General features: G+C 44.3%; 1 protein-coding gene across 5 annotated transcripts in view; it reads left to right on the top strand.

Annotated features, from left to right (window-relative positions):
• Positions 1–21,765, top strand: part of LOC121596128 (protein madd-4) — a 119,781-nt gene that overhangs the window by 59,055 nt on the left and 38,961 nt on the right. For all 5 annotated transcript variants that reach the window (XM_041920802.1, XM_041920801.1, XM_041920800.1 and 2 more), the window contains exon 3: positions 9,356–9,425. In XM_041920802.1, coding sequence (XP_041776736.1) covers positions 9,396–9,425 — 30 coding nt within the window. In that variant the 5' untranslated portion in view covers positions 9,356–9,395. The remainder of the gene's footprint in view (positions 1–9,355; positions 9,426–21,765) is intronic.

Raw genomic sequence — 21,765 nt, 5'->3', positions numbered from 1 at the left:
TACCTCCGCGAGGGACAGACGATGCTTCCGAACTTTGGTTCAGCAAACTCGCCGCAACCACGCAACCACGAGACAGTAGCAAAAGCGCGTGATTTTAGTCCAACTCCCGTTCGAAAAGAGACAAAACAAGCCGGGGCAACAGTCCGGACGGAAAGCGGCGCGGAATGAATTGCAAAGTTTTGCCAACTTTGTCATCGTCCAGCGTCACCCTGTCAAACGGCCGCGCCAGGCCAATGGCAGGGAAGTGCAATTTTCTGCAATAAAACAGCAATCAAGAGTGCCCGTCTGCCACGGGTTGTATCGTTGGGCACGTCGGGTTTGGCTGCAACTGCAGGAAGTGCAATTGATAAAGTCGGAAAGATTGCGCGAAAGGAAGTTGCAACTGGACTGACCGACTTGGGCAGAAGGGTAGTTGCTTAATGCGAGACACCGAACTGGTGATCGACAGACACATAAATGGGAGACGTTTTTTTGGTGCCTTTGTGTCGAAAAATGCTGAGTTGGTGTTTGAGTTTTATTGAACGTCGTTTTACAACACAAAAACGATCAATTCGGAGTTCATAATGCTGGGCTGATTTTGTATCGGAAAAGCATCGAAATACTTACACCATTTTGTGTTGTTGGCGTATTGCATATTTTGTGTGAGAATGTCTGTTGATAGTGCTGTAGGAAAACACTGCTTTTCATGTTTTTACGGATGGAAAATACACGCATGTGGTACGTTTGACCTGCTCTATTTTATTTCAAACGCAAAACTTTGTTCGTTCAATCAACCTTCTGTCTATTTCCAATTTCAAATACTACAACCAGTGCATCAACCGTAGTAGAAGAGTGAGCCAGTCCTATAAAAAAAATGATCACGTTAAATGCCTCCCAACGGCTGGTGGAAGAGTGGGTCAATTCTCGGCATTGTTATCGAGCTCGGTTGAAATATGGCGATTTGTTTTGATTCCTCAATTGCGTTGGCAAAACCGGGCTGAAAATGGACTCCAAACGAATAAAAAAAGGTGAAAAATTTCTGCCCCCGTTTTTTCTTCCCCCCGTTTGTTGCCCACCAGTGAGTGATGACGCTGGTTGAAACACTAGACCTTTTGCAGGGGCTGCAAAAAAGTGAAAAGTGCCAAAAGAAGAAAGAAAAACCTACGTCCCAAAACTCCCATCAACACTCAATTTCGAGCTGTTCCGCCCCGTCAATCCGCTGCGGTTGGCTGTGTGTGTGAGGTAGCGCTATTTGGCAAGCAGAGGAAGAAAAATCCTCAAAGCATCCTTGCGATTTAGAAGGCGGTAAGATGGGTAGAAAATGAAGGGAAAAGAAACGCCAAGTTGGGTGAGAAATTTGGTGAGTAAACAACATTTTTCTTGTTTTCAACGTTCGGGACCAGCCCGTCTTGGCACGGCACAGTTTACAGACAGCTTGGCCACGCAGATTGGCCGAGAGTTTGACTTATCAATCACACACAGCTCGCACTTTTGTACAAACGCAATGTCGTCAAGAGCTCCTGAAGGAATAAAGCAGCGAAAGCCATTCACCTTTCCGGATGCTGATAAGAAACGCTTCGCTGATCGGTGACATTTGGTGGTGCTTGAGCGAAAGTTTTTTGTGGACTTCCACCCACTTATTCGCTGTTTGCGGAGGGCAATGGACGTTCAGCAATTCATTTAAAAATTCAACCGCCCAAGTGTTGAATGTAAATGTCAACGATTTATTTACGAGCAAGGGAATTTGGGAGAGCTTCACCTTGCGGCGACTGTGGGGTTTTGAGCAAGGATGAAAAGTAAAAACGTTAATACCCTTCCGGTTGTGGGTGCTGAATTATTTAGTTCGGCGCATTTTTACCAACTTTGTTCCCTTTTCCCTCTTCAGAGTGGCGAAAGGGTTCTTCGCGGGTGAAAATTCCTTCAATTGGTGGGTCTTCGAGAGGATTAAACTTGACCGATAGCGATTTTTTGTGTGCTTTCACTCTCCTTACCAACAATGTATGTCAAGTGCGTATCGTCCAGCGGAAAAGGGAAAGCCAACCAACTTCCGGCCTTCATCCGGCTCTTAATACCTTGACCTTTTGATGCGTCCTCCCTTGGGACGAATAAAAATCATTTCCTCCGGGGAGAGAGAGAGAGAGAGAGAGAGAGAGGGAGAGTGAAGAAGTGGCAAAGTTGCGAAATGTGTCGATTATTGTTGGCCCTCAAAACTTTTGCCAGTGGGTGGTCAAAGTTTTTTCTTTTTCCCAGCCACACGTAAAGATTTCTACCCAATGCTTTTGTCCTTACGTTGGTCAATCAGTCTTTCTGTTGGTGGTGCTGTGGTGTGGCTGGTGTATCTCAATTGGGATTTTTTGATATTTTATTGAACTTTCCACCACTCATTCTTTACGGCACAATGAATCAATGGAGTGTCCTGCCGTAACCATCAGCTTCCATCGAGCAAATCCATTTACTCTCGCCGTTCGTTCGATCGATGCTTACATTCTTCTGACCACTTGGGGTTTTTGCTTGCAACGATAAAAAGTGAAAAAATGAACCTTTCTCTTCGATTGAGATAAGAAAAAGTTTAATCGAAATAGCTTCAAAGCGTAGCTTGGGTGGAAAAAATCATCCGAAATTGCCACCCTCATTTTGGTTCAACTCCATTACCATCCCTGCAAAGTAACGTCCAGCGGTTAAAGCGTTGGTTTTGAGAATGTTCGACGAGTTATTATATTTTCAACTTTCTACGATGACCCACGGATGCCAGACTTGCTTTCTGGCCCGTGGGCTAGATTGGTGTTCGCTGCCCGTGAACCTTCGGGTCTTAACGAAACGAAACCCTGTTTTCGTGGCTTAACCATACCGTGTAACAAATGGCGCACAGGAAATTCGCCCTGAACGGCGTCATTTCCTACGGCAACTGTTACTATCCGTCCTTTTTTCTTTCGAATTAGCGAAGGCCCGAGTGTGATGATCCGATCCAACGCACCCGAGGGCTGGAATGCGAAGCCTGGAAAAGGACGTGAAAAGATAGCTGATATTGTGTTCGGGTTGGCATGTAGCTTTTCGAGGTGATTTAAGTTAATTTGGTACGAATTTATTGCCGCACTTTTTTGTGATGGAGGGAATTTGAAGCTGGGGTTGTTTCGTTGATTTTCATATGACTTTAAGAAAAATAATCTAGAAATAAGAGGAAAGAATGTTTAAAAAGGATTGCTTTCAATGTTTCCACACATGGTATGTGTAGGGTAATCATGTTGCACAAACTCGTTACAACAAATTCATGCATGTAGGAGCTTTCTTTTGCAAACTTCCTGCCAAACGCAAAATAAACATTCAACCAACCCAGAAGCACAGCACGCTAGACTACAGGAATGTGCCTTCGCTTAGCAACACACAGCCCATATGTAATCGATATTCCGTACACGGGCCTCGCAAAGCTCAGTTTCCGTATCCTGCAGATAATAAAACAAACACACAACGGCAGCAACAAAACATGTCTTATCCTGAGCATAATGTACCGCCGGTAAACAATCAATGCTTGTCGAAGCATAAAAGCTCGCTGTAACAACCGGAGCCGTTCCTTCCTTCGTTGCTTCCGTTCCCGGTTGCTTACACACAAACACACACACACACAATCCGTGCCTGTACTTTACGACTACTGCCAGCATGTGCTAGCAAATTTCCACCCATGTAGCCAATTTTAATTAAATTCAAACAATTATCTTCTAATCTACCGCAAACCAGATCGGCCTGTCGCTAGCAGGACTACACACACACATATACGAAAAAAATCGATACCACTTTACCCAGCCTATGGGAGTGCCCCAAAAAAGAGCCCGGCTGCACGAACTAACAAAAAGAATTTCTTAGAAGTACTTGATCGCAAATTCGCTAGAAATTTTTGGCGAACCGATTTGCTGTTGCGTGCTGTAAAAGGGAAATGAAGTACGCTGTCTCCTTGCTATGTTAACACCTCGTTCGAGATGGTGTCTTACCCGGCCCTGGTGAGCTTTCGGGGTTGAGCTTTTCGGTCCGATTACTCGTTTGTTTAGGACTGCGATTTGCTGGGAAAACAATAGCTCAACTGTTTGCGAAAGTCAATTTAACTAGAGAAAGATAAATATTTTATCTGCAAACGGTCGCAAGCAGTTGTTTGGTAAAGGAACGTGACGAGAACGCACGATCGCTTCATTATTCGATAGCTGAAGGGAACTAAAGGGATCTAATGGAAGTCTTTTGGAAGCTTGTTTTTGGAATGGAAGCCCAAAAACAATATAAAATATAAAGTAAAAATTTAATTTCCTCGTACGTATTCATAATGGTGATTGTGTTGCGGTTTGCATACTTTTGGGCGTTTTCAATTAAAACCAAAATAACTAAAGCAAACCTTCAAAATGTTATGAAATTATTGCTACAGCCAAAGTTCAAAGAATCTCTACATCGTTTCCATTGGTTGGACAGCATATCATTCCATGCACTATAAAAAAACGATAAAACATAACCAATAAAAATCGAACGTTCATTTTTTTTGCGTGCAACCTGCCCCTTCCGTCCGTACCGTCGCAACATTATCCATCACTAAATTGAGCATTTCTTTTACGTTCTCGAAAACCATCCATTCCGATCAGCTCACATTTCGTGCAGAGCAATTTTGCTTGCCATCGTGTGCGCGTACTAAACAGTTTCCATTGCACACTACACGTTTATTACTATGCGCCCACCCCACTATAAACTCCGCTCTCAATCGCGACGTCGATCGGGGCGAGATTGTTTGGTCGCGTGCCTACGACCGACCGAATCGATCCACTGCCACAATGCGATAAAAAATGCCTTATTGATAAACACTCACCCACGGGAAGGCAGAAGGGATAAAGGTTAGATTTACACGGGACCGTACCTGCTAGGGACACGGGGTACGTCACCCATTTTTGCATATTCACGCATGGCTGCGATACAAATGACGATATTCTCTGCCGAAACATCCCTCAATCACGGGGTGAATGTTACCTCACCTGACTGGAGACCAAGGGTGCAGGAAGGCAGAGGGAAGAACGAATGAATTTGAAATAAACAATGTCATGAAATATGCTATCCAATATTCTACACCTCCACCCAGAGTGTGTTATTCGTGCCATTTTTTTCTTCGCTTTCTCTTTCCCGGGGACGAGATTTGATGATGGGAAATAAAACACAACTAGTGACAATGGTCATGGATGGGAAACGCGCGGGGCCGGGTGTGTCTGTGGGAAGTAAATATGAGTGTTATTACATCCTCGGCAGTGGCATTCCGCCCCATTTCGGAACCATCCGGTGCCGCTGGGCAAGAGTGCTATTTTGACATGACATTTTGCACGCAGATCGATGCCTGTTGTTGGTGTGCGAGTGTGTGTGTGTGCGGGGGTTGAATTGCGCTTTTCAAATACAATTTCCCAAACATCGCCTCCAACAGTACGCAAGAAGAAAAAAGTTCCCCCTTCGATAGAAACGAGGCGGTGAAAATTCCGAAAGAAAACTTTGTCAAGAGGGATCGTATTTCGGTGGCAAAAAGGATTTTATTTCTCTCCACGGTAGGGTCGATCGCGTTCCCTGCGAAACGTATTTTATATCGAAAGGACTCTTCCACTGCTCTCAATGTTGCAAATAACATCACATGCACACACAGACACTCACAAACACTCAGACATGCAAAAAGGGGTTTGCTTTGAATGGTAAGTTTATTTCAACCCGTTCCCGTTGCGCGAACAGCAAACTCACTTCAATTGACTTGTGATTTTTCACCTCACGGCCGTATCTTGATGGCACACTCCAATGGCACACACACACACACGTGGGTGAAAAGAAATCGCCGCACCGTCACACACTGCCTCAACCTTCCGGTAGTGCCGTAAAACTTCCATCCCTCCCATCAACAGTCGAACGATGTCAACCATTTAGACGGACATCGATCAGCGTCGCTTTTTGGTTGTCGTTTTGCGGCTGACTGTGGAGCAGTCGATAGGGCGGGAAATTTGCGAACGGAAGAATCATGGCATGGGTATTATTTTGTTTCCAGTCGGTTTTTTTTGGGGAGAGAGGGTTAGGTTGCCATTCCCGTCTCGTGATCGATTGAAGAGTTGTTTTTTTTTTCGCCGTGCGTTCGCTTCTATCCGCTTCCTGAACGCAGACTGACGGAAGCCATTTGTTAAGGGAAGAGGTTTGCTTTATTTCTTTCCCCTTTTTTGTTGCTGTTGGGCCAAACGGTTCAGTTCCTCTGCATGCGCGCTGTAAGCTTCACTAAACTGGTCATCAGTTTGTTTAGCAAGGATTCAGATTTATGGACCGAAATCCTGTTAGCTTTGGGCTGATAGATGAACTGAGCTTGTGTGGCGGGGCTTTTGGGTGTGCCTTCCGTCCGTTTTGGTGGAGGAAAAATTTGCTCGCGGGAAAAAAAGTATGGCAATCCAAATTTGGCAGCAGTCATTTTCAATACGATGGGAATAGTTCGTAAAGAATGATGGAATATGGAATTTGTATGGTCGTCATAACCCTACACACACAAACATACACACACAAAAGTATACGCTCAGCCTTCCTCTTCCAATGCAATTCAATTGAAATGATTTTTCGGGAAAAGGTCAGGCCCCACAGCAGCGTTGTGTGGCAAATGGACACGTGCAAGGCTGGGTGCGAACGCGTAAGTTGACGCACATGTTCGCACAAAACCCTTTCGACCCACAATGGGATTTTATGCGAGCATACCCATCGGAGAAGCAACATAAAATATAAAACACTGGCACCCGGCTGGATCGCTGAAAAGCAAAGTCATATTCAGTGGTGAGCAACAAAAAAAACGAGTCCAAAAACATGCAAAACAACAACGTGCACAACCTGAAAACGTGATAAAATTTTCATAGCCAACAAATTGGATTGTTGAGGTTAGTTGGCCGACATTTTTTGTTTTGAAACTCTAGAGGGAAAAAACTGGACTGCAAATAATGAATAAAAAAAGCGCCAAACTAGAAAGAGATAGTGTGGGAGGAATAAAAAAGAGACACGGAAAGCGTAAATTTCAAAAACAGAAATGAAACAGCCACCGGTTGAAAAAAAAAACGCGCAAAACACAAGTAAAAGCCACACTGAAACAGATAATGGACTGACTGACAAGCGTAGCGCAGGGATTGCTTTAAATTGTACGCGAAAATGGAGGCAAATAAAATGGCCGCTAGCAGATGCGAGGAGCGGAGGGAGAGTTTTGAAAAACATCATTCCAAGCCAAATATCAACAGCAACAACAACAGAGAAAAAGGCAAACAAGAAATAATGCACACAACATAACAAACGAAAAAAAAAACAGATGCACAACTCACCAATCCGACACAAACAACGTATCCGCTGATAACACACGCCAGATTGGAGTTTTTTTTTTCTTCTCTGGACTGCACGGAGTTAAAACAGGGATGAACGTGCTCGGATGGTGATTGAAAATATGTGACGTGATGAATATTTTAAAAGTTTGATCAAATTCATCGTTCCACCGATCGGCAGCTGGGCTGCATTCCCGCTCGAGGATTTATTTAGATCGTTTAAAGTGATTGAATGAGTGAAAGCCGTGGCAGGTGGCAATGGGAAAAATGGGCAACGGTTTAATTGCACTGAGTAAACTCACTTTGCTGCAATTTGTTCCATGTATTTGTAATCGTAAACAAATAACGCCCCGCCCGACGTACGACACAGCCCAATCGAACCCGAACTTCCAGAATGCTATGCTCAACGAACTCTCGGCCCAATATACTGATTGATTTGTATGTTTTGATGCTAGCAAACATCAATCCAGCCCCCAAACGGCAGCAGTTATGATTAAATCACTTCGCAAATGATGCCCGGAGAGCACAACAAGCGCGACGAGAGCGGGGGAAATGAACATGTTTGCACAGTGTTACGGTACCTTCACTCGTGGGGAAAAACTTTCCGTGTCCAACGCAACCGTGCAGCAGAAACAGAAACATTACCCTTGTTCCAAGTATTCCAAGTCTCTCGGCCAACCGAAACTAGTGACTGACGATGTTCTTTATGCTTGCCGTTCAACTTTTGATGCTCTCTTGAGCGCCAACTTGGACTTGTACCGGGTTGCCTTTCCAAAGGTGGGGCCAACCGAGTGCTGAATGTATCGTAGTTTTTGCAACCCTCCTGGACGCCCTGCGCTGCTCAACAGTTTCTGGACATGATATTTCTTAAGAAACTATCCCGAAACAAGTTTAGGGCGGCAAGTTTCGTGCACTATCGTTACCGTGCTAACTCGGCAGTAAGCGGCTGCCGGCCCCGAAGGCAAAAATCATGTATCTCTTCGAGTGGCTGCGCTGAGAGTGGCTACCAAGTTTTGGCCCGAACCTGCTGCAAAGTTGTGGTTCTTTTCTGAGAACGAATGTAGGAGAAATAACTCAGGGTTTGGAAATTCGTGTGTGCTTACCTTTTGACCGGTTTGTTTCAGATGGTTTCCAAAGAATTATGTCCGTGGCCATGGATACTTTAACGGATTAGCATAGCTCTAAGTGGGATGCAAGAAACATCACTCGAGGAATGTGTTTTAAAGTGTACGTTAAATTGATGGTCTGTTTGGATGAAATGTAAAACACATTCTACACAATTAAACTTTTCCTCCGAAATGTGGTCTTAATTGTTGTACCTTCAGCTCTCACACACTAAACGCAACAATCATTCATCTCAAAAATAAAGTCTCAATCACCTGCACCATTCATTCTTAAACTTTACGCTCGATTTGTGCAAACCCGCCAGACCATAAAATAAATGCAAATGAAATTCGTAACTCTGCATTTTTCACCCATTCACCGGCGGAGAAAAATAAAACAATATTCACGAACGGGTTTATCCCGCCACGTCTCACCCTTTGGGGTCTTTGTAAGAGGGAGCTTGTAACACTGGAAACGTCGAGCGTAAAGTTTCTACCCAAAGCAACGACTGCCGCTGTCTTCGAATAATGACGCTCGTCATTATCGAAAAGTTTCCTGCAGCTTTCGGCACGAGTGCCGCCAGTAGAGCAGTTCGCGTCATCAAAGCCATAAACTGCGGGCTCAATTTTTAACAGTCACTTTTATTTCCATTCCCAGAGTTCTGAGACTGGTTAAATTGCATTCAAATTGGCTGTAAGTTTATGGCAACAGCTTTACCATTTTGCAGCAGGGCAAATACAATTTCTTGATGATTGAAGACGGCGAAGCGTCGAGTTAAAGGGGCAATAGCTTATAATCTACTTTTCGAAATATCCTGATAATTTTGCAAGGCGCTTGCGCTCTGAGCGACGACTGTATGAATTGTATGTTTGAAACTGCGTAATAAATCTTAATAACATTACTAATCTCGTTGCAATCATCTTTCGTTTTTGTACTTTCAGATAAGAAATAAAAAATGGTAGCCGATCTAAGTTGATAAAAATGGATTACAAGGAAATTATATTGCTACTAGTAAGTATGAACACTATTCCATAACTAAACAACACTTGTTTGACTTATATTCACATAAAATATACTTTAAATTATGAGTTAATGGAAAATGTTTCGATTGCATGAGTATAAGTAAAAACAAAGCTTACATAATGAACCAACAAAACACTGAATGAATCAGAATTAAATTAGTTATTCAACAAACAACGCTCATAAACAATCATACCCACGGCCAGCCCACGCCAACCATACGCTTCCTTTCATTAACGCCACCACCATCACCACCCCTGTGAAAGGTTCGTTAAAAACCATTCTCCAATCTCGGGCCAAAAACGCGGTATCCATCGCATAATGAACGTTCGCTGAATTCTAAAGCGACGACAGCGGCGCAAAACAATGTATCGAAGCTCGTGCCAGCAGAGGAACTAATTTGCGTTTGCTCGCGCACATTTGTTGATCAACAACAGCCGAACCAGGAGAGATGGAAAGTGGTGTCCAAATGATGGGCTTTTGTTTTTCCCGCGATTCACGCGCTGTTCCATTTAAATCGCCCATTTCCATTAGGGAGCTTATCGGGATGAGCAGCGCGAAAGAACAGACGCTACGCGTCTTTAAGCGCACGGTACGAAATGAAGCTGCTTTGTTGCGAGAAATGAGAACCTATTCGGCGGAAATGTTTGGTGATGCGCGGAACTCGGTCGTACTCGGGGTAGATTAAGGCGCACAATGTCTTCCGCAGGAGCAAGTTCGCAACGGCACAACACAGAAACGGTGGTGTCGTTGGTTAATGGTTTTTGATTTTCCACCCACTTGTGAATGGTTGAAGTTGAGTCGCGAACGAATCATTGGAGGAGGCACAAACCGTTCTCCGGGAAGTGTACAAATATGCACAAACAATTCGCAGCAAATAGCGTAATAGATTTTCCCCAAAAGTTGTCCCGCGCTACACACTGTTTCCTAAAACAAGCGTGAGAGCAACGTTTCTTTAACACGCTCGCATGGTGGGAAGAAAATAAAGCTAAACACAAATTTTATATCCTGTTTCCATCAGCTTAATCCCACTATGCTTTGATTCTTGGGCATCCCATTGTTTGCTGTTTGATTCGTTTTCCACTGGGAGAGTTTATTTTTCCCTCTTTTTGGTTTGGAATTCGAATCAACAAACACAAATGCTTATCGCTGTCCAGCTGGTAGGATCGGCGTGGTGTTGCTGATTCCTGTGTTTGATATTCGTGTAAGGAGGCACACAATCGCAGTGCTCCCCCGAAAGAATAACTAACCATCACGGGACGGCGAATGGTGGACGCTGGCCACCGGCCGAAACGATGAACAAATTAATCAAAGTTATGTAAATATTTGCCCGCTTTTATCTGATTCCGTCCTGTGCAGCGTGTACAGGTGTGGGGTGTGTGAGCGCTAAAAAAAAAGATTCCGCCGAATCCGTGTGCCATCGAAGAATGAAAGGCAAACGATATGAATTCGACAACAACAATACAAACCAACATTCCAAACACATCCACACCTTCCACTCTCGGTGCATCTCAGTCGTTTTATATAAAACAAAAAATAAATGGGAACGAATTAAGCGAAAACCAAATTCGAGGGATTGAATGTCAACAAAGGGAAGACATGGGGGAGAAAATCCTCGCTGCCACCAAGAACCCGCGTGATGGATATGAGCGCTTGAATTGGGCACGTGATTCGTGGGAAAAGTCGAAAAATGCACCACGTACACAACGAGAGCGATAGAAAGAGAGAGAGAGAGAGAAAGAGTCCCGGAATGTAGGTCGTCCGTATGCCGCGAGGATTACTTCCAGCGATGAAATATGGAAACGGGGCATTATTATAATTGCTGATATTTGTTGAATTAATTGATATTGGTGATGGGTGCCGATTTTATCTGGCTAAAATATGGCCAGTGACGTGGAGGACGAGTGAACGTTGGGTTGGGTAAAAAGAGCACAATGCAATGTGCTTTGTTGAGCGGACCGAGAGAAGTTCATCCATCAAACCGCCGCTCGACGTGCTTTCGTTGAATGGTTCTTAATTTGGGAAATTCAGAGTGCATTCTTTTCATATCGTTGCACCATAACTTGAAAGGTACGGTGATCTTCAGAACATTGAAAAAAATGACGACGAATCACCAATTATTCAAGTCTTTACGTGGTCTGGAATGGTTGGAGCTAGATTGATTTCTTTTGTATGTTATAATGTCCGTCCCTATTCTCCTTTTTGTGATTTAATTTGATTAAACAACTGTACAAAGAATTACAAAACAATCCTCATCAACGATATATGTTTCTTGAATCTCTTGCAAATGCGTCTAATCAACTGAATAAAGTATAAATACTGTCATCAATATCACTCAATCGACGAGAATATAAGATCTATAAGATAAAATTATCAAAAATCACTCATTAGATCGAAAAACTTGTCCATTTGCAAACTGTCCATGCTCACAGTGCGAACCTTTCCCTTGTTGCTTCATTGGCCCCGCAATGCGTGTGCCAAATTTACGTGTATGTGTGTGTGTGTGTGTGTGTGTGTGTGTGTGTGTGTGTGTGTGTGTGTGTGTGTGTGTGTGTGTGTGTGTGTGTGTGTGTGTGTCTCCGGCAAGCGATTCCGGGCGAATCATCTACCTTTGCCACCAGCACCAGGGCACCGCACGATCGAGCCCCCGTTCCGAAAAGATACACAAAACAGATAACGCAAACAATATCATAGTATCAAATTGAATGGGAAACATACCCACGGCCACAAAGCCTCGGGAGCGGGGACTGGGAGGCCGCGGAGGCACGTTTCTTTGCCTGATCGTAAGCTGCAAAATCTGCACCTTCGTTGCCCGGGTGTATCGAGACTAAATGATGCCTCTCCAAAGTGTAAGTAAAAGCAAAATCTATGAACAGGTTAGCTTCAGAAATTGATAATCGAGCGGCTGTGTGTCTGTTCCGGGAGGGCCTGGGCCCAGAAAGGCCAGATCATCGTTCGTGTGCGCGTGTGCGCGTGTGTGTGTTGTTCGAAGTCGGAGGGCCGGATGGTTATGCTGGCGTGTAGCTTCGGTTCGGTAAAGTGCTATATTTTATGTGAACACAGCGTAGGCGAGGAGGCAAGTCTTTCGGATCGGGAGCTGATATCGTTGGATTGCTAAGCCGGGATAATGCGATTAACATGTTGTTGTACAGTTTAGCTTCATAATGAAAAAGACGCCAAGTGGGTTTTGTGGGCTGTAGCATGTGTGAAAGTTTTGTCTGCGTGTCTGTGTATGAGTGTATGTGTGTGTGCGTGTGTTTAAGCAAGTGGTTCGACAATGCCTCTGCGTACGTATGTGTGCTTGCTCGCTGGGACTATCTGGGGTTTGCGTGGAGTGTAATTTATTTTCCCTCCCTGCTGGGTTTCCATTTCCACATGATTAGGCAAATGAAGCTGATCATGTGCCTCTCCAGAGATCTATTTATTAGACGGAATGTTCCATAGATTTTGTGTGAGAATAAAAATTGATAGTTTTTTTTTTATAAAAAGTATCACCAACCATGTTAAAATGACTATGTTGAAATAAAGCATAACAACGTATTGCAAGCTATAGCTTGTATGCCATGTTCAATCAACTCAATCCGATGCAGCATTAATCAAACATTGTAATGCTCTGTCGCTTAAAATAAACGGTTGTGTAATTGAAACCGCATTGACCTCGAATGTCCCCACCAAAACCTGTCAACCACGGTGAATGACACTGAAACAAACCACCGCAAAATAACGTTGACACTCTTTTTTTCATTGTCTTTCACATCTCTTCCCACCCGCCCGGCCCTTGATTGCGTCACGAAAAGGTCTCGATTAAACCGAAACTATCACAACGTCCTCGATTCGAAGAGTCGTTTTCTTTTTCGTTCTACCAACCCATTTAACCGAACGCTCACGTTTAGCCACATCATTGTACCGATGCTTGCATGAGACAGGTAACAACACACACCCACTGCTAAAGCGAGAAACCTTCCCATCCTTAAACAAACACATTCCCTTTTTAATGGAACGTATGGGACTCGTGAGACTTTAGCACGTTGCGTACTAAAATTTGATATTCGATCGATTTAACGACCGTTTTGCCACACCAATCAAAATCTCTACCTCTACGTTTTTATCCTCCATCCTCCTGGGTTCTCACCATCTGCAATACACACACAACCACACACGTAGGTGTATCCTTTCCCGCACGCGACTGTCAGCGGTTGTAACGTTTCATCGGCATCCTTTCCGCATGCCGGGGCCGGTTGGAATTTGGTTGCGCATTTCACTGCTGCGAGATGGAGCTGACTTTCATCATGTTTGCAAATTTGCACCCACACACCCCGTTCCCCTTTCGGCTTTCGCCCTCTCAATACGAGGCTTTGACGCAGACACGGTGGCGTCTTAAATGTTTTAGTATAAATTTATGTAAGTAGCTCCACAATCTCTCTCTCCCTCTCCCTCTCTTCGTTTAACCACTGTTCCCCAACACAACACCACTACCACAGTGTGGCCACGGCTTGACAACTAACCTTCGAACAACTTGATTTCGCTCGCACAACCACCATCGCGGCCACTAGCACCACCATGGTTAGGAAAAGTGACGGTGGCGATTGTCTTGGGTTAAAAGATGATAAGATGAACCGTGCCGTCCGCTCATGGTTTGCTTCTAGCAGCTGCAACGAGCGCTTACACACACTCATGCACACATACTTACACTCAAATACAACATGTTCATGTTTATGCTGCTTGCGAAGTGTCATTAAGCTGCGAGAGGGTTCAGCTAGCAGCTGTCGTCTTATAACGATGCTGACGACGCGGGGAGGAATGAAGTGTTGGGAAACCTCCCATAAGAGTACCTTAACCCCATCCTCGTAAGTCCGCACTTTGACAAAGACGGGGCGTGCGTTGTCGGAGTGGGTTATATAATTTTTATGAAGTGTTTACTGTGCTCGCTGCTGGGCGTACAGGAGACAATGGCGAATGACTTTGTTTGAAAATGCGAGCACGTGTATCCCGCCGGCAGGGAAAATTAAAACACATTACGCGCACACAATCCATCCGAAATGGCGTAATTAAAGGCAAGCAGCTTGGATGAAATCTCTGTGAAACTTCGTAGCTCGTGGTTCATAACGCTTGCGGTGGCGGTTGGAGGTGGGGACGGATCTCATCATGCTGATGGTCGATAAATATTAGCTAAAAATGTTCAAATACAATCTACCCTGGATGGTTCATTAACCGGGTTGATTGTATTTTAGGAAAGGTTAAGGCGTGCAAGACGATATGATACGTTTCGCATTCTCCCCGTAGCGTTGTTTGTTTTAAATATTCAAACCATGAACTGTTGTAAGAGGCAGTGCTGTCGTCTGCTCGTTACTTGCGTGAAAAACCATGCGTCTCCATTTCTTTAAAGTACTGGGCGTCTCCATGAATTTTCCATGCACGAAGAATTTGATACAACATCCGAAACGTTATTCGAAGACAAAAACTTCCTCACAACAGTTTGATTTATTTTTACAGCTCTTATCCCTCCCATCGATGCTCCAAAATCCTACTCCATAAACAAAGGTTTAAACTACAATCACGATTTCACGTTCGCTGCTTTTCCAAACCTAGCGAACGAACTTTTATCCTTTCCATCATCATCATCATCGCAGCTATCACATCAATGCCCGCGTGACTTTTCACTTCCTACTGGGAAGACAGTAGCTCAGCCCGGTTACGCTAGAACGACCAGACCGCTGACCCGTCACCCAGCCCAATTGTTCCGATTTCGGAGTGAAATGATTATTCAAATCCGTTCACAAGTGCGAAAATCCGATAGCCTTTCTACCCTCCCTTCTTCGCGGGGCACACTAATGGCAACTTTTTAAATTGGGTTGGGTCCTACAGCGCGGACACTCGCCGGGCCGCGCCCCCATCGACATAACCGTTTGCGCCGGTGAAGCATAACGATTGTTTTTCTTCGGTCGCCCGCCAGCCCGCCCCGTACGGCAGTTTCGAGTCGTTATGGTTGGCTGGCTGGTGCCGGCGCTTCGCGTTTTCCATCCAAAAATTGTCACTTAGCGTGTTTCCGGTTCACGATCGCCTGAAAGTTTAATCTTTCGCCTAATGGTTCCGGATCGTACTCAATTTATCCCGCCGTACCTTGTTCGACGTCCGCTGCTGCTCGTTTTGCCGTTCGGTGTGGATAAAAAGTTTCCCCTTCTGGTAGAAGGGGTAGTGCAGGGTACTCGTGGGATGGTTTATCTTATCACTACCAAAACTGTGTATTTCTTTGTGCTTTTCGGGGTGGGAAATTGCTGTTGACAAGTTGGTTGATTATTCGGTTTTCCTCATTTCGTCAGACGGTTTTGACGTGGTTGTCGTCTGGTGATGGCGGCGGTTTTATTGAGTTAATGGGGAACATTGTTTTAAAGAGACGAATACGGCACATTGGCTTTAAGAAAAGGTTGTGGATAAGTTTTTTTCTTCATTTTTATACCAGATTCAAATACTTGTCAATTGATCCACCCTGAAAAGATCAATTACGCTACATTACGCTATTTCCCTTGCATCAAGCTTAATAATATATTTTAAAGCAACCTTCTACCTTTCTCAAAAAAGTTTGTGAATAGTGAAAAACGCGTTTAAATTGGCATGAACAGGTAAAGCTCAATTTGCAACAGAATAAAGCACCAAAGAACACGTCAAGAATGAAACTTAATACCACCACACCCGGTCGGATTCTTCCTACATTGCTACGAATATATTTACTCCGGTTTGCCCCCGGCACAGCAAGCAGATCAGGACGTTCAGGTACTGCAGGAAAACTCACACACCAACATACATCCTCTTTACACATCTTTTTATTCATTGGAAGTGATTCCGGGGAAAAATGTGTCGTCACATGTTCTGCTCGCTCTACAGCTCTGCTTGACAAGAGCACGATTGGCATCAGCCGAGCAAAGGAATTCTCCTTCAAAAATTTGAATAACGTCCCATTCTAACAGTAATACGACGATCAATTTTTGGGCCAAATTTCCATAGCGAAATTAAGGTGTACGCGAACAAATGATGTTGCTTTGCACATCCATAAAAAAAAACCCGCCCTACTCTCGCCCACACGCGAGGAACTTCATTAAGCACTCGACAATCGTTGCTCCATTTTAGACGGTACGTGAAATTGTCATACATGCTCTCGCGTAAGAATGAACAAGGCACATTTTATCCCACCCTTTCCTCATTCTTCCAACAAGAACATGTGTGTGTGTGTGTGTGAAAAGTACTTTTCCTTCGAGTGCACACAATCAAGTGTCTCTCTAGTGATGAATCTTCAGTGAAGTTGCGCTCTCGAGGCGTACGGTTATTACTCTCTTCCACTTTCTTCCAAAAATGCACCCCGTCCCGACGCCGCGTCGGCTGCACACGTAGCCCGAAAGGTGAAGGACACTTGATGCGTGCGACCTTTGTTACGTTGATTGTTGCTGTACATCGTCGGCTGCACAACGGGAGACAGGTCGTCAAACGGGTTGCAACGTTTCTAAATTATGCTCAACGTATTACATGACGCTTGTCAAAATATCGTGTGCCTTGTGGGGTGGGAAATGCAATGTGCGGTTGGGTGAGTTATGCACCCAGGAAAATGGAACTATAATCGAGCCTAACAAGCGTCTGGATGGTGGTTTCAAATGCAATAATATGAGCAAGGATTATGTTTAGGAATATTTTAATCATTGTATGATACGAAAAAGTCTTAATGAATTTATCAATAAATGAAAGAGTTTTCAAAAACAAAATATCGTATGCTCATTTTTATCACTTAGGATGTTTTTTTATGTATAAATATTTATTTTGATTCCGAAAAAATAGAAATTTTGTTTCACATTCCTAAATATTTGTTTGCAGAATCGTCGCAGTATACATATGATGCATACTTTTCTGCAAAAGGTTCAATGTCACTTGACTGCAGGGCGTTATTTTTATTCGTTTCTTTCAAACCCATCCCGATCGAAGTATGGCGTCGTGTAACGTTTGGATAACACATTTTCAAGGCTGTATAACGTATGCTAAATATATCGTCCCCACAATGAACCATTCACGTGGAAAGAGTGTTGTTCTAAATTATGCACCACCATTTTGCCAAAGCCCAGTTGCAGACGGTACCTTCTCTCGAGCGAACCATCGCTCCTCGAAACATCTGTGTACATTATGTTTCTTTTGTTCCGCCATGTGTGTGTGTGTATCTGGGTGTGTTTGTTAAGTCCCCAGTACCTGGTAACTGCCGCATGTCGTTCTTCATTACCAGTAATGTGAACTTTTCGAGCGACATGGAAGCTCCCGAACCGATTGTTGTGTTGTTGCAGACCGGTCAGGTTCGTCAAATAGATGAATTTCTACGGAGCGGCAGAGACCGAGGAGCCCGCAGCACTGGAAGACCCACACTGATCACACTCATTTGTTCCGTAATCGTCAACCCATCGTCATTTTGGTTTGAATCGACCGAAAGTAACGAGCGGTAACGGTTGGCTTTCCCTCGCATGTTACTGTGCTGCGGTAGCTAGTACACCAACAAAGTACTGCCGCCACCTTTCCCACCACTCCCATGGGCAAACAATTCAGTCCAACCCCCTCTCCTCGCGAAACAAATCCCATGCCCGCGTGCAAAACCCGTGCACACAGAGGGAAAAAGATTGATAAATAATTTACAAACACTGTCAGCCTCCGTCAGTCAATTAGATGGAGAATGTTTCGCATCGCTTCCCGTCCAGGCGCGACTATTTTCCGTGTCCCTTACACCCACTCTCCCAATCCTCCCCTTCTGGAATGTGTCCTGATTCATCCATCCAAAACATGCGCTCGCTCGGTTCCTGTGCCCTGCACCGCCAAGTTTTCGGTCGGCTCTTGCCTCGGCTTGGAGTGCCAACCGTGGCGAGAGTTTCTACGGACCGAATGGCATCGTCTCCATAATGTATTAACTTTTATTCCAGCCAATCTCGTTGGCCTCTGGTGCCTGCAGAGGCGGCTCACACTCTGGTTGCTGCTGACACGTTTCCCGCTTCTGCCCAACCAAGCCGCGGTAACCGGGACGATGCTTCTGCACCGCACAGTGGACAGGTTTTGTCTGTATTGTTTTTTTGTTTTTGCTTTCCGAGGGATTTTGGGAGTCTCTCGACCTCCCCGCCACATCCCAGTCCCTTGAGCGTGGATAAAAATAAGTGAACCAACTCCGAATAGTCACTCTTGGATCTTGTCATTGTACCGTGGGAGGGGTTTTCCCTCCCGCAAAGCAATGGTGATGGGGACGATACACGACAACAATCAAACAGCAGCTCGTATTACCCGTAGTTCACTGCTGGCAGCGCATAGGCAGAGCACACCTTCCATTCGGTACAGTTCTATCTGTATTTTTTTTTTCACTTTGCTCTAGTTTTCCAAGACTCCAAGTGCCTAGATCGGGCCGGCTTTTTACTATTTTCTTTCTACCAAAACACACATGCACCTTGTGCCGTGACATCAGCGCCCGAGCACGAAGCTCTTAAAATTCTATCAAATATTTAAAATCAATATGCACGTGCGAAGCGAAAGTGAGATGTGCATTGGGATTTCGAAGGGTGTCGTAAGGTTGGGTGTGTGTGTGTGTGTGTGTGAGAAGTCTTTGCCCAGAACCTTTGACAGGGTTTATTTGATTATTTACTACTGTAAGCAAGTCAGCGTCGAAACGGTTCGGATCGGATTAAGGCGAGTGCTTTGGGGACCGTATGAGAACATTCGCACGGTGAGGAGCTGATAGTTTGATTTGGTGTTTGTGTGTGTGTATTTGTTGTTTGATGTTGTCTCGACGGTGTCAACGTATTTCAAGTGATGTGCTAAATTATATTTCTAATCAGATTATCAATGTGACAAAACTCTAAAACTGTGTTGCTCAGATGTGATCATCAAACGCTTGATATTTACACTGCACTTTCTATTCCATACTGTAATTTGGTATGTTATTTTCCCTTTTCCAATAAATTGAGCCAATATTTTTAGAGTCTAATCTATCCGTTCGTTCTAAGCCTTTTTCTAGAGTTATACCGCTCCCCTTAAAGGCCATTAAGACGGCAATCTTAATGTCTGTAAATGGAAGTACATTGACATAAAAGCGAATCATGTGGCAAATTATCGCACGAATTACATGCCTGTTTGGCACCCCCTTCCTTTTATGGCACTCAACACCTCCAAAACAGCACGATCCTTTTGCTGTTAACACGGTTCACATTTTGTACACCCGGAATGGAGCCAAAAACCAATGCGAAGAGGCTCGCTGTAAACCATTAGCACTTCGCATGGCACGCACGCGTTTGACACTGTTTCTTTACATACTACGCACACACCCACAAAAAGCTCCATCTTTGCCACACGAGCGTAAAAAAGCCCACATAAGAAAGGGTCGACAATTTGCATAACATCCAATCTACAAAAACTCACATCTGCTTCGGCGTCACGGGTGTCGCCCGCTACAACGAGGTCGTCCGTTTGGCCGTTCCGTTTTCCCTTTTCCCCCCGTGGTAGGCTGTTTGGTCACATTTAAACTGATTAAAATGACCCTATGTTGTTTGAAAACATTGTTTGCACACCCTTTGGCGAAGGTCGATTTGAGCGCAAAGTGGCCTTGCGTAAATTTCAACCTCCCCGCCGGTCACTGCGGGACGGAACCTACGCGGAACGTGAACAGACATCCGGGAGGGAACCGATCAGTCGGAAACACGGCCACACATCCGGGGCGTAACAAAAACTGGGGATGAGGAAAGTGAACAGGATCCCAAGGAAAATCTCTTTGGTAAGAGAAAGAGTGAGCGGCCTGGACACGAACTTTCACTTCTGCGCCACGTCCAGCGCAGGGGAAATTGGATTGGGACGGTAAACTTTGGGCTCATTTTTCCCGCATCTGCAAACCTGACCGAAAGGCATTGCTCCCGGGCAGTGGCCGGGCGCTACCAAAACGAAAATTAAATATTCAAACCAATGTGGCTAATAAAATCATGCTAACTTTTAATAATTGATAAAATATTCATTACCTCCATCCCTTGCTGGGCGGGTGGCAAACGGGCAAGGCAAGAGGGCTGTGTTTCCCGAAAATCCTAATGCTACCACCCAGTGTTGGTATGTGTGCATGGCCACACGCGTGTGTGTTTGTGTACCATGTTTAAAGATTGCGTATTTAAACGAGATAAAGCTGAACGAGCTGAAAGCCTCTGGGGATTTTTCCAGCCCCGAGTAAAAAAGGGAAAACGTGCCAGATGAAACCAAAACAAGGAAAACTCCGAGCGGTGCGGCCTACCGACGGAATACTATGGTCGGATAATCCAGTACGAGCGAAAAACCCATAAATACGGACGAGTTGTTGGTGGAAAGTAAAACTCCCCTCCAAGCATCGCACACCCACACAGCCAACACAGCAGCACATATCTCCTCGGGGAGTGTATGTACCTGCGTGTATGTGTGAAAAGTATTCGACGGAAAAAGGATGAATGGAATATTTCATCCCGCACTCGGGGCCGCACGCTTTCCCCGCTGCCAGGTTTCGTTTGATGTGGAGCCACAGAAATGAAGCTGTTGATGAAAAGCTCGATATTTATAATTACATTACAGCATCGATTTTGCATTGAATGTGGCGAATTGGGTTGAAGAGAGTGAATGGTTGGTAATGGTAACGGCAACATGTTGAGTCGAGCGACTGCAAGGAAGGAAATTTTAATCGCTTTAGACCGATATCAACAACGGGTACGCCTGTTGCGTTTAATTGGTACAGAAATGTTGCTTGTTTTTATTACTCTTAACTGTACAGCATGTATTTACCTATTTCGGGATAAACGCAACAATTGAAGGAAACCCATGCTCACCATGCTGCGTCAAATGCGAGGAATCGTTTACGTTATTAACACACATGTTCATGATTTTAAGTCTTTTTGTTTGCAGTTAACCATGCAATCATGATATTTTATTGCAGAATCAATTAATTCAATTAACTAATAAACTTTCATTTAACTAACTAATATTAAGCAAAGTTTTACTATCAGATAACAGTTGAAAAATAATCACATGATGAAATTGACATGTTTTTATTTTTTAATACAGTAACATCGGTTACATGACTATTTCCTAAAAGTCACTTTTTTATTAAACTAATTGTACCTCGGAAAAACTTTTCTCGCCAGCAGCGAAAATCACTTACACTAAATTCAGTGCTAAAGCAACTCAAACTTTTCCACTTTATTAACCTTCCCGAAATCCCGACTGAACTGCAGAAGATTGTACCTATCCCACTCCGTGCAGTGACACTTCTACCGCTTTAAAACTGCAATTTAAATTACTTGACATTTATGAAACAAACGAA

Source organism: Anopheles merus, chromosome 3R, assembly GCF_017562075.2.
Source record: "Anopheles merus strain MAF chromosome 3R, AmerM5.1, whole genome shotgun sequence".
Lineage (NCBI taxonomy): Eukaryota > Metazoa > Arthropoda > Insecta > Diptera > Culicidae > Anopheles > Anopheles merus.
This window is presented reverse-complemented; position numbering and strand designations above follow the sequence as displayed.